The sequence below is a fragment of the Balaenoptera physalus genome (genome assembly GCF_965194825.1).
Source record: "Balaenoptera physalus genome assembly, chromosome: 6".
Taxonomy (NCBI): domain Eukaryota; kingdom Metazoa; phylum Chordata; class Mammalia; order Artiodactyla; family Balaenopteridae; genus Balaenoptera; species Balaenoptera physalus.
Window position 1 is genome coordinate 70,659,955 of NC_138885.1, and position 13,469 is coordinate 70,673,423.

The 13,469-nt window shown below is 41.2% G+C and overlaps 1 protein-coding gene across 1 annotated transcript in view; it reads right to left on the reverse strand.

The window, feature by feature from the left end:
• The window catches only part of PDE11A (phosphodiesterase 11A), a 430,340-nt gene that overhangs the window by 32,362 nt on the left and 384,509 nt on the right, over positions 1-13,469 (reverse strand). The window contains exons 16-18 of the mRNA XM_082466844.1: positions 13,072-13,149; positions 7,229-7,292; positions 1,062-1,136 (exon numbers count right to left, since the gene is read on the reverse strand). Of these exons, the coding sequence (XP_082322970.1) occupies positions 1,062-1,136; positions 7,229-7,292; positions 13,072-13,149 (217 nt within the window). The remainder of the gene's footprint in view (positions 1-1,061; positions 1,137-7,228; positions 7,293-13,071; positions 13,150-13,469) is intronic.

Here is a 13,469-nt window from a genome sequence, read left to right on the forward strand (position 1 = left end):
GATGTGTTGAAAACAGTATAAATAGATATTGCTTTGGAAACTAAAATAATTGATGGCTGTTTTAACTTATGTAGTCTTTCTGATCTTTGTAGGTAAACAACAAATAAAGAATAGTCAAAATCAGTAAGTCTGTGAGTTCTTTAAGCTAGGAGCTAGTTCTGCTGCTTTTCCTTGTCTTTAAACGTCAGCAAAGAAAGGTGTTTTAAAACTTGAAGATCTTATAAATAACTCCAAATATTCAAAACTGAGTTAATTTGACTCCTCATAAACAGACACTCTTGACAATTAACACATTCCTTGAGCTGCAATGAATCTTCTGTGCTGTGGCAGGCTTTAGAATATTCTGGACCATTCTTTGAGTCGTTGGGTGATATGTTTGAAGCTACCCATTCATTAAGAATAAAGAGGCCGCCCTCTCCTTGAGGGTGGTGACTGAGGCATTTATGTCTTTGTCTCCTGATGAGTAAAAACAGAATCATCCTTAGCCTACAGTAAGCATTCTCAAATAATAATTGAATGGATGAATCCAATCTAAATAGCATTTCAATCAGCAGAACTTAGTTCCCCAGATGCAACTTTTCATTTTGCAAAAAAGGAAAAGAAACAGACTTGACTTGCTTTTGGGATTTTGGAAAGTTCAAAATTGGAAAGTAAAATCCAGAATATCCATTATTTACTGCACCTGCCTGTTCTAGCCCATCAAGGCTGGACAGCTTGCTTGCCTTTAATTTTCTTCTGTATTTCTGTTTCAAAGTAGCCACTGACTACATATGAAATGCCAGCCCTAGGCTTTGAGTTATTCAAATAACTGCGATCCTCCCTTGCGCCTACTTCTCCCACTGTGGGAGTACAGGAAATGCTTGTTAAGTAGATCAGCCCTGTTAATCAGAAAACTGGGAATAAGAGTGTTTAGCATCTAAGTTCAACTAAAGCTTTAAACTTTCAAGAGTGCTTCCTTAAATCCATTCTCTGTCTTTCCCATTTTCAAGGTGTGATTTGAAGTTATTTTTGAAAATGTCATTCGAAAGGGTAAATACGTCATAAGAAAAGGAAGAACTTACTGAAGGAGTGAGTTTGAGTTCTGCTCTCTCCCGATCTCCTTGTTCAAAGAACTCGCTGGTTACAAGTTCAGCCACCTGAAACATAGAAATATTTAAATTGACAGGTATGTGTAATTCATCACGAGACACAGAAGTTATTTCTGGCTTATGTGTATGGTAGTTATCTTCAAGACAATCATTTAAAAAGCTTATGAGTAAGTACATTAACCTTTCGTGTTTGAGGGTATTATAGAATTTCATCAATGAAACTGATTTCCTTTTAATCAGAAGAACTTGTGCAATGTTTTTTTATTTATTTTTGTTGAAATAGAGTTGAAGTACAGTTGCAATGTATCCTTAGACACATGCTGATAGACCATCTCTGACAGTAGAGCTTATATATACACATGAAGCACAAGGTTGCCAACCTTCAAAGCAGGAAATGTTCTTATCCAGAAAAGTGAAGCAAATAATAACCTAATAATAACTGATGTTATTATAATATATTATTATACTATATTTGTAATAATAATTCAGCCAACTTTCGGTTGTTTCTGTGCAGATTCTTTACTTTGTCGCATACTTGTATTTTAGTTTGGTTTCATCTTGCCGTACAAAAACTCCTTAACCACGTCACCCTACCAGTATTTATGTACACTCTGGAACAGATAAACCCGGGGCCCACCCCTTACTTCCTACAGTAGCCATCACTCAAGGGGCAGAACTAATGCTAGATTCACTGTTCATACCAGACTTTTACAGTATGTTATGATATAGTCTGAAGAATGTGGTTTGGTCTTCAGGCTGTCTCAATCCATGTACTAAATAACAGTGTTTATTTATGGTGGGTTCTAGTTGGTACAGCACAATGGAATGGCTGTTCTACCCCAAACCACAGAGATTTTTTCCAAAGTAAGGACACATATTCTTCTACTTTTCATCCAGTAGTGTGGATGGTCAGAAGCTACTGATCATGGTCAAGCTTGCCGAGATTTTCTTCTTCCCCAAGCCCTGTGCTTCTCCTGACAGTTTTATGGGAAGCAAACTGATGTAACAGATAAGTGCTGAACGGGTGTTTTCAACAACACTATGATGTACATCTAGGGTATCTCTGAGGTGAACTAGCTGGATTACAAAATATTGGAAGAGCAGAAAAGAAATACCAGACAACGTGATGGCAAGAAGATCTGGATCCCCAGACTAATTTTTCTCTATTCCAGGCTCTTGTAAAGATGAGGTTTGTAGGTCTGGCAAAGGTTAGAGTGGTTTAATTTTGGTCAAGTGCAGAGAATCAAGATAATTTACCTAAAGTATATCTCTCAGGAGATTTGTCAACCATAAATGGTAACCATTGCCAAAACTTAACAACAACATCTAACACCCACACAGACATCTGAGAGTAGCAAGTATGCAGTCATTTATTAAAAAATAGAATGGCCAGTTCAGATTTTAAACATTTTAAAAATTCAACAGCATAAAACCAGTTGGAACTGACTCAATTTTTCTAGGCCCTGGTTCACTTCTCTCTCCCAGTCTCTGCCACTGCCTTTCACTTTAGCACTCCAGGCCTCTCTCATTGGTCTCTGGCCTTCCTTTTGAGAAGAAATGGTCCCCTAAGGACCTGGCCTCATTATTCAGTTCCCAGAACTCTCCCTCAGAATCCTCTGAGGTGGATCTTTTGCACTAAAGAATGCATGTGTGCATATCAGGTCACCCCGAGGTGGGAGTCCTGCAGAGGTCAGTAGCCCCTGGAAAGCAAAGAAATTAAAACAAACTCCTTTTCCTTGAGCTTTCTAAAGTGGTCTTGGGTATTTCCCCTGTGCTTCTTTCACAGCTCAACTTGTACCACTGTTTCATTTGTACTTAAAATCCCAATCAGGACTATTAAATGGCTCCTGATTGAATTTTTTATTAAAAAAGGAAGTTGAGATGCTAATCAGGCCTTGGGGGCTGACTGGGGAAACCCACATGCCTAGAGTCATGTGTGTGAGGAAGGCAAAGTGAAATAGACACCAGTGAGAAAACATTTTGAAAGGGAATAAAAAAAAATCAACATCCAGGAAATTGGAAATATATTTCTATTCTTAAAATAAGTTTCTATTGTTTTTGTCTAACTGTTTCCTAAAATCCTATTAGAAGTGAGTAAGGTTTTGAAAATACCTAACCTATTCAATTCAGATACAAACACAAATGAGATCTACAGTTTAGAGTTGTGATAAGACTTCTGATGGAAACATTTGGAAAAAGATGGTTTTGTGTTTTATTTCCCTGACCTCATGAGTTTCTGCACTGGTCGGCAGAAGTTCAAATCCTAAAAATAAAATAATATTTATATCAGTGACCAAGAAGACCACCTACAAGTGGCCACTGGGCCTCTTTGTTCTATAATCTCAACGCGGAAACTTTTGTCCTTTCAAGTACTTGGGTCACTTTCTGGCTCCCACGTGGGCTGCTGCTCCTGTAGTTGTGACATGCATTTCACTGGGGTCCTGAAGGCCCTGGCAGATCATCCCTCATCTACCCCCTTTCTAATCTTCTTTATTTTTCCCCCAGTTCCCCTAACTTTCTCCTACTCTCCACTACCTTCCACCCCTATCACAGGGGCCACTCTCAATACTACACTTTTTCCCACTACCTGGAAGAGCCACTTACATATTCTCTGCAGTTTATTCCCAAACTTTACTGTCAGGGAGGCCTTTCCACACTGGGGAAGGGAAGGGTGGGCAGAGATGTAGAAATAAGCAATGCAACCACACAAGTCCTTCACCATAACCTGCTTTATGTAACTTCAAGCATGTCACACTAAAACGAAAACCAAGGCATTGGAAGAGAGCTATTCATTGGAGGAGAGTCTATAGGAAAACTGCACCACCTGCACTGAACTGTGATGTGAGCAAGACATAAACTTTCATTTGTGCTAAGCAACTAAAATTTGAGATTATATTTGTTACTGCAGCAAAGCCTAGCTTAGCCTTGACTAATAAAAATTGGTATGGAAGTGAGGTAGTGCTATTAAACAGAAAGGAAGGGAAGGAAGGGAGAGAGAAAGGGAAAGGAAGGAAGAAAAGAAAGAAAGGAAAGACCCTAAAATATGTGGCATCGGCTTGGGGGCCAGGTATTTATAGAACAGTGAGGTTGTCAGAAGCTATGAGGATGACGACCCAAGTTACACAGTGGCGAAATATTTTGTACGGTCCTCATGGAAATAAAGCAAACAACGTACCCAACGGATTTACAGCCTTAGGGGAAGAGGCTGGAAAACAAAGTTAATAGCATGTGATGGTTGCTGTTGACTGTTTTGCTAGTATTGTAAGAAGTGAGCTCAGGAAAGGGTTGGCAGGTCTATAACCAGGAATGAAAGGGAATAGAGAAAAATCACAAATTCAGGGTCTTGTAGGGATAGAATATGAAGCTGCTTCTTAATCCCAAACTGTGAAAATAAAAATTGAGATACACTTTGAATGACAAAGGCTGATCAAGACTCAGCCTTGCAACAAGAATCAAATTGAAGGTGTGGCCAGTAACACATAGTTAACAACTATGAATGAATTAGGTGGCACACACAACCTCCTTTTAGTTAGACAAAACGGCCCAGAAAAATGATTTAACTACATGCTTTCCTCACTGATGCCAAATACTAGGCCCCAAATACTAGGAATTAACTGTTGAGAGAGGAAGAAAGATGTATGTATGCTGTATTTCCTTGCTCCTGAATATAAGGAAGCAAAGAAATACAGTAGATCTAAGAAGGTTGTATAGAATCTAACTGTGGATGTGGTTATTAGCAAATGGAAATGACTGGAATCAAAGACCTAAGAAAGTGACTAAATGTGCCAAAAAACCCCACAAGCCTTTGACTATTTAAAACTTAAAACAAACCTTGGGTCTTCAACCTTCTTTAGGGGGGAAGCAGGCTGAGAAAGCTGCTTGGCCTTTGAATCTAGCCAAGGAGGATAATGGAAAAGGAATAATTTCCTAGGGTGGATCTAAAGGTCATGGAAAATATTGAATTGGGCAGCATCTCCCTGAGAATCAGGGCCCACCACAGAGTAGAAGCCCCTCCCAGAGAATGCCCAGTGGGATTTTGGAACTGCTGTGGACCCCTAACTGCCAAATATTGCCATCTCTTCCCTTTCTAAATGGGATTGTCATAATGAGTATTTTGTGCAGTGGGTGTTATGTGCTGCATTTTGGGTATGTGTGGGTCTTTAGTTTAATCTTTACAGACCTGCTGTAGAGATTAGCACATATCACCCAGAGATCCTGGACTTCCAGCTTAATATCACGACTGATGGGATATTTGGGTCAACTCCCTTGGAGGTGGGGGAATGAGTATATTTTGCCTGGAGGAAGGAGAGTGAATCACATTTTTGGTGATTAGAAGGGCAAACTGTGGTAGTCATGTTTTCACCAACTATTTCTGGCTTTCTGCTTTCTGGGCACATGGAAGGATGGGCACTTCTTGGCTGGGTGGGGTCATGTGACCAAGTTCTGGCCAATGAATTGCAGGGGGGGACAGCATTTAACTTCCAGTGTAAGACCCACCCGGGCCTCTGCTGGAATGATCCAGACAGTAGCTGCTCCCTCAGCCCCAGTCCAGGATGAGGACAGAGGCGCCAGCCAAGCCGAGGCACATGCCTGCAGGTGATGTGTTAGTTTAAAACAATGAGATTTTGAGCTTAGTGATAACATAGCCCATTCTGCCAACACACTTGCATCATTTAAAAATGCTGATTGGTGCCTCCTGTGTAAGAAAGCATAAAACACTAAGAATGAAGGCTTTGGAACCTCATCTGCTAGGATTTGAATTCCTCCCTCGTTCCACCACTTACCAGCTATATGCCTCAGGCTACGTATCCTTTCTAAGCCTCATTTTTCCCATTGGTGAAATAAGAATAATCACTGTATTAGTTTCCTATTGCTGTCATAAATTACCACAAATTTGGTGGCTTAAAGCAACAGAAATGTATTCTCTCAAAGTTCTGGAGGCCAGGAGTTCCATATCAGTTCACTGGACAGAAATCAAGGTGTTGGTAGGGCCATGCTCCCTCTGGAGGCTCTAGGGGAGAATCTGTACTTTGCCTCTTCCAGTTTCTGGTGGCTGCCGGCATCCTTCTGCCTGTGGCCACATCACTCCAATCTCTGCCTTGTCTTCACACACCTTCTCCTCTTCTGAATGTGCCACCTCCCTGTGCCTCTCTCTTATAAGGACACTTGTGATTGAATTTAAGGCCTACCTGGGTAATCCAGGTAATGATGATGATAATGATAAAGATGGTCCTTAACTTAATCACATCTGCAAAGACCCTTTTTCCTTCTAAGGAAAAACCATTTACAGGTTCCAGGGATTAGGACCTGATATCTTTGGGTTGCCATTATTCAGCCCACTACAGTCACAATACCCACCTCAGAGGATTTTTGAGGATTAAATGATATAATACTTATAAAGCAGTCATTTAACATTAGTTATTTAGTCAATAAATATTAGTTTTTTATTGTTATATGAATGTATCTTATTTTCCCTTAAATGTCGAGTCTCAGGGTACCAAGCTATCATTTTAGACCCCGCAGCCCATCCAGTAGGTGCCTCATAAAACCAAAAGAGCTATTAACCAAATACTATCAAGGTAATCAAGGATCTTAAGTTGGGTGGCTATGGGATTAAAAACTATTCTAGCTCTAGAGCTAACACTTTTGGGCAGTGAAACCAGATAGGTGGTAAAGGCATTACATTTGGGATACAAATTAAATTAGATACTGCACATTTTGGCCAAAGAGCCCTCTGATCTCTAAATAGACTTTAAAGAAAAAGAAAAATAGAAATTCCTTTTTATCCTTGTTTTTTTTTTTTTTCTTCAGATGTGAAAAACTGGACCTTGTACTAAAACACAGTTACTTATTCAAGAACACTACGTATGAAACTCCTGCCTTAAGAAATGGTCAAGATGTTATTTGGATTTAGTGCATTAAAAAAAAATCTTACAGAGTCAGAAATATTATTTCTCAGTGGAAGCACGATAAAGAAAGGCTGGGCAATAAACCGTCGCCCTAAACCTCCTGCTATTTTTTACACCATGTTAATACTGATGCAAATTGACTCGGGTTTCAGTGCCTGGTAGACAGGGCTCTGGGAATACTGTCCCCCCCAGTCCCTCCTCGGCTGAGCCCTGCCATTAATCACCACTCGCCTGTCTGGAGATCTCCCACGGTTTGGTCACGGCTCCAAGGTCACAGGCTGTCATTAACATTGATCTGAAAAACAGAACCAAACAAAACAGCCTGAATAATCTTTTGTTGCATTCCTAAACAAACCCGACCTAGATACATAAATAAATAAAATGGGACCACGGCCAGCTTACATCTTCTTTTCCTCAACAAGGGCAGCACTGTTTATAGACCCATGTTTAGCACCTCCATCATGCGGCCGCACTACTTCGGAAGACAAAGCTCGCACACACTCAGTGGCCCTTTTGTTTTGCCTGCGGCAGATCAAGGAAAGCCAAGCACTGCTTTCTCTATACCTGAACCAAGCAAGCTCTGCTTAAAATAATTTGTAATGGACGATGCTTTTCATTTTTAACTCTCAGCAAGGGAATCAGTATATAATACTCTATACATAGCTCATAAACCTGTGTACCAATGTATCACTGATTGATGGGGACGGAAGAAAACCCACACTAAAAAGGCAAACCACATGCCCTGTTAGGGGCTCCTGAATTTTCTTTCTTTCTTTTTAAAATTTTAATTGGAGTACAGTTGCTTTACAATGTTGTGTTAGCTTCTACTGCACAGCAAAATGAATCAGCCTTACATATACGTATATCCCCTCCCACTTAGGACACCACAGTGCATTAAGTAGAGTTCCCTGTGCTATACAGTATGGTCCCATCAGTTGTCTATTTTATACATAGTATCAATAGTGTATATGTGTCTCCTGCATTTAAGATTTACGAGGGAGAACCACACAGTTTGACTCCAGTTTACTACCTGGCTACAACCATGTTTTATAAGCATTATGAAGAAGAAACATATTCAGCTACAGCTTTCATTAATTTGAGCCCATAAGAAAGCACAGGAAATATCTGAATCAGATTTTTGAGGGGCAGATTTCTATTGGTTTAGAAATCTAGAATCTGCATTGAAACCTGGATATAAAAAACAGGGGGAACAATTCAAACTGTAGATAGCTCTTGTGCTTCTAATTGGATGTGGTGAGAAGGGAAAAATCAGGCACACTCTTTGTCCCAAATCTGCTTTCTTTTACTAAAACCAGCAGCGCGTGATGAAAACTAACGAAGGATCTGAGCTGGGAAACCGCATCTTGGCTAACTCCTTTTGGAAGAAAGGGGTGTGTTGTCGAAGGTCAGAGGGCTGCCCTGATGTCAGGTGTTAACATTTCATACCCTGCCGGATTCTACTGCCTTGGAAACATGTCTGCTTCCCAGATGGCAGAGCATGCCTGGATGGCGGTAGGGTTTGTGTAACTTCTCCAGGAAACCCCTCCAGGGAACAAGGCAGACCGGCAGATAACAACAGGTCATTCAAAGCCCTCTAGGAATCAGGCAGCGTCTAATTCCAAACACTCCTGTGCTAAGCCCTGTGCAAAGAGACACATCAGTCTATCCTTCGCGCTTCATCTTTTGTGACAAGCGCTTCTACAGTGCTTACATGTGCCTGCCTCTGTACTAAGTGCTTTACCAACTACCTACTAACTAACTACTAACTAAGTGACTCCTCATCACAAGATGCTGTTATTTCTATTTTACAGAGAGGTCAATGGCAGCATGGAGAGATTAAGTAACTTTCCCAAAGTGCGTAAAGGATTCAGGATTCTGTGCTTATCGCAAAGCTGCCAGAGCCCCTCTTGCTAAACTCCAGTGCTTCTCATTTTAGGTTCTGCTGGTACCAGAGAGGGACAAGGCTGTAGGTAATGCATTAGACTTTGTAGTCTCTCTCCCGGACAGGAAATAATCTCTGTGAGGTTGCCTATTTGCACCATAGTTGGATAATTACTTAAGTTCCGTCTGCTTGATAATTTGAAACTTACTTCTCAAATTCATATCAACATTAATCAATCAACAAGTTTACTGAGTATCTGCTAGGTGCTCTGATGGTGAGAATTCTAATAGCTACCATTTATTGAACAGGCATTAGAGGGTGATTTACATAGTCTCTATATGAGGTAGGGATACTATTATTATCTCCATTTTACAAAGCAAATAGTGTTTTGCATTCCTGGATCAGAGAGGTCGGGGTACCTTGCCCGAGGTTACACTGCTAGGAGCTATCGAAGCTAGGACTGGGATCCATACAGTCTGACAGAAGAGCCTCTACTTTCAATGAATACTCTGCAGTGGAGCAGAAATTCTGTACAGAGAAGGAAGACTGAAAAAGGCTGGGAGGGAGGACGGTGGAGTGTCTGAAACCTTTATCCAATTGGCGTGGGGAGTCAGTGAAGGTTGGGGACTCAGGAGGAACCTGGCCAGAGCTTCAAGGAGAGAACTTTAGGTAGTAGATGTGGAAATAGTTTAAAGAAGTAGAGAATGGAAGCAGAGAGACAGTAGGAAAGCATAAATTGCTAAGGGCATAAAACAAAGGAGGGGAGAGGGGAAAGAAAGTCAAGGATAGGGCTAGGAGCTTGCACAGGAAGAACAAACAGAAGGAGGCGAATGGGCAGTTTTACCTTATTTTTTAGATCAAGCCTCTGTACTTGAAAGGCCTTCTCTAAAATATGAGAGCAGGGAGGGAGTTTGTAGCAACTGTTTGAGTCTTGAGGTCCGCATAACTCTAGTGCATTTTCGAGTTAGGTGGTGCAATCTGCTTAGTGCAGTTGCGGGAATGAATGGTCAGGAATGTCCTCTGTGGGGTGGGAAGAGGACGGTGTGTTCCTAGGGTATCTGAGACTCGCGGCAGCTCCTTGTTATCACGCCTCTCCTCCTCTAGGCGCCAAAATTATTTGAATAATTATCTTGCGATAATCATCATTTTCTTGTTTTTCTCTAGTTTTAAAAGCATTAACAACTCAAAAGGAATACACTGTAATTTAAAAGATATATCCAAATTCAGTAAAAGATTACATGTATGAACTGAATTTTATGCTTACCACACAAAAAGATTACACCTCGCAGTCTGCACTCTGTTTCACTGTTTTAAATTTTAAACACAAATACAGACCCCAAATGGTCAACATAAAATGACAGAACGGAAGTAACTCAAGTTCTGTTTCTTTATCGTTAACATCACCGAGCTATCATTGTTTATTCTGAATATACTGTTTAAAAGCAGGAAGGTGACGTTCTCAGAGGTTGGAGACACAAACTGCATCTGGAGTGAGTGCAGAAAGTTCCGAACCGTTAGCAACTTACTCTTGAAAACGTGTCCCGAGTCCACCTGTGCCAGGGGCTGACGGAATAACTGGGCGTTCTTGGAATTAACTTACATGTACAATACATGCACAATGAAAGGATAAGTAATAATGTGCTAATTTGAAGCTTTCATAGCAATTATTTTGATACTCAACAGTAATCTCAGCCGTTGTTTAGAATTTATTCCAACAAAAGATTTTTCTCTGGGAGGAGTGTCTCATTGTTGACACTGTTTAGATTGCAGGCACATGGTGATGATGAAAAGCAGACCAACTTTTAGTTGGTTTTATTACTATTTCAGAATTCTCTAAGACAGCGCTCCCCCCGAGCCCCGCCAGCTGCCCGCAACGTGCACACGGTCAGAGTCCAGCTGTGAAATTGCGGGGGGGGGGAGGGGGGAGGGCAGAGCTGGGGGGAGGGGAGGGTTCCTGAAGCATCTCACCTCTGCTTTACGTACTGTGCTTCTAAATAAGATTTTCTTACATATGGGGTTCCCTGCCAAAAAATTTGAAAACCTCTGTGGGAAAACACTCAGGTGGAGACATGGGACGAGTGCTGGCATTTTACGAGTTGTGCTCAGGAGAGAGGCCAGACCCAAGAAGCCCGGTGGGACCATTTGTGAGGATGCTGAGGAACAAGAGAAGAATTCCTTGAGGGACGATTACATTTAGGGGGCAGTGGGGGGGAGGAAGGGCTAGAGAAACACAAATAGGAGAAGAAAAAAGTCAGAAGGAAGTAGAAAATACAGAGGAGCATGGGCTTTGCGGAAGCCAAGGCAGGGAAGAGTTTTAAGAAAGGAAAGGCCAACGCAGGGAGGGCTGCGAAGAGATGGAGGAAGCTGCAGAGAACAAAGGCTGTAGGATCTGATCCCTAGGAGATGACCGGTGACTTTCAAAACGCACAGAAATTACATTTCAGCAACTAAATTCCTCAGTGGAGGAATTCACTCTAAATACTAAATACTCTGTGGTAACTTCATACTTTGGAATACTATGCAACAATCAAAGATGATACTGGTATGGACATGGAAAGAACTCCAAGGCATACAGCTGAGTGAACAAGTGAGTTCAGATTGACATGTAAATATATAATTTATGTTAAAACAAACAAACAAACAAACAAATCTACACTAAATAGCATGTTTCCCATGGGTACACATGTATGGAAATGCTCTGACAGTAGTCTGAAAAGAAACAAGGAACTGCTAACAGAGCAAAGCTATGCACAGTATGGGAATTGGGAATGATGCTCAAAGAACTGGGGGGTTATCTGTAATGTTTTACTTTGTTTCAGAAAAATACATTCCTATCGTTACTTGTGGAATTAAAAATGGTTTAAAAAGAAAGAAATTGCCTTGTAAGAGGTTAGAAGGAGTGTGAGTGAAGTGTGGAATTGAAGGAGAGAAGAAAACTACGATTGGACTTTAAGAAGGAGGCAGATTTTAGGGATTTTTTTTTTTACCGAGGAGATGGAAGCATACTTTTTAGGCTTAGAAAGGTCATGCTGGGCGGAAAAAAAGTCAGATTTTGAAAATGCAAGCCAAAGGAGTATAATTGACACAGCAAGGTCGGAGTCGGGGTGGGGGTGGGGGGGTGGCGGGCGGCGGGGAGGTGGAGGGACTGGAATAGGACACGAGCGGAGATGCTAGTGTTGAAGACAGGAAGGGTCCTTCCCACCCTCACCCATCACCAGCCCCCCGCCCCTGCCACCCCACCGGAAAGGATGCGGAAAAGGTCTGTAAAGATTACAGAGATCTTAATTTGTAAGACAAGCACAGTTGTCTTTAATTCCTCAAAAAAAAAAAAAAAGATAACACAGAGAAATAGTAATGCAGAGAGGGGAGAAGTAGAGCGCCCTCTGGTGAGAGAGTGAGAAGAGGGAAGTGGCAGGCAGGGCTCTGTGTTCTCAGATGGAGGCGGAGGTCTTGCACGCGCATGTGGGCCAGGGCTGGGGTAGGAATCCCACTGGGGGCGATGCCAGTGGTCGCCTGGCTGTGGAGCAGACACACTGAGCCCAGGAGCCCAGAAAGCTCACAAGCTTTCCCAGAAATGCTTAATAAATCTGGAACAGGACTAAGACACCAGAAAGTCTGGGGATGGGTGAGATGGGGACAGTGGAAGGACAGGGTATGAGAGAAAGAGGAACAGTGTCTAACCAGCTGGAGTGGCTGCGATCAGGTGGTTAAAATGTGCCACATAAAAATGATGGTTTGCTGCTGTCTTTTCTAAACAACTTGGAAGAAGTCCTGTGAAAAGTCTAGAACAGATTCCTTATTTCCTGCACCAAAATCTTTTGATTGGTTTTCTATCTACAATGTCTATTGTCTCTAAAAAAACCCCCAAACTTAACTCTTACTTTCCTTTGTTCTGTGTAACTGTTTCCGGAGGTTCAAAAATCCCCTCTCCCCTGCAATTTGCATGCCTGCTGAAACCGGACCAATTCAAACATCATTTTCTAATTTTGAAGGCAAATTTATGGAGAGGAGGCAAAATAAAATAAATTAGAAAACGAAAAGACACATTCTCTAATTATTCAACTAATTTCTGAACGTTTTGAATGTGAGCTTTGTTACTTTAAAAACTACTTGTGTGTTTTTAGCCCTGTCAGAAAAGCATGGCTAAATCGTCAAATAATGAAGAAACACATAAACAAGAGCTGTTTCTTACCGAAATATATCACGATGTTTTTTGATGTTCCAATCATATTCTCCTTTACTGACAAGTTCGAAGAATTCAGTTCTCCTCCTGCACAAAATCAAATGAAAAAAGAAAAAAAAAAAACACCCTGGAATGAAATTTCTCAGTCTGTGCGGTGACATAAACACATTTATGGGAAAATATAAGACCACCTCAACCAAGTAACTTAATATTTGAAATCATGAGGCTAAAGTGCTATCAAAATAAATCAGTTAAAAAAAAATGTTGGGGCTTCAAGAAAAAGCCACAATCATTTCTGAATGTATTTACAACGGAGGAGATTATCGAGCCATAAAACAGAAAACAATGTGGTCCCGCATTTGGGATTACTTGATGTGAAGCCCTGTGACTCTTACTGAAAGTCAGAG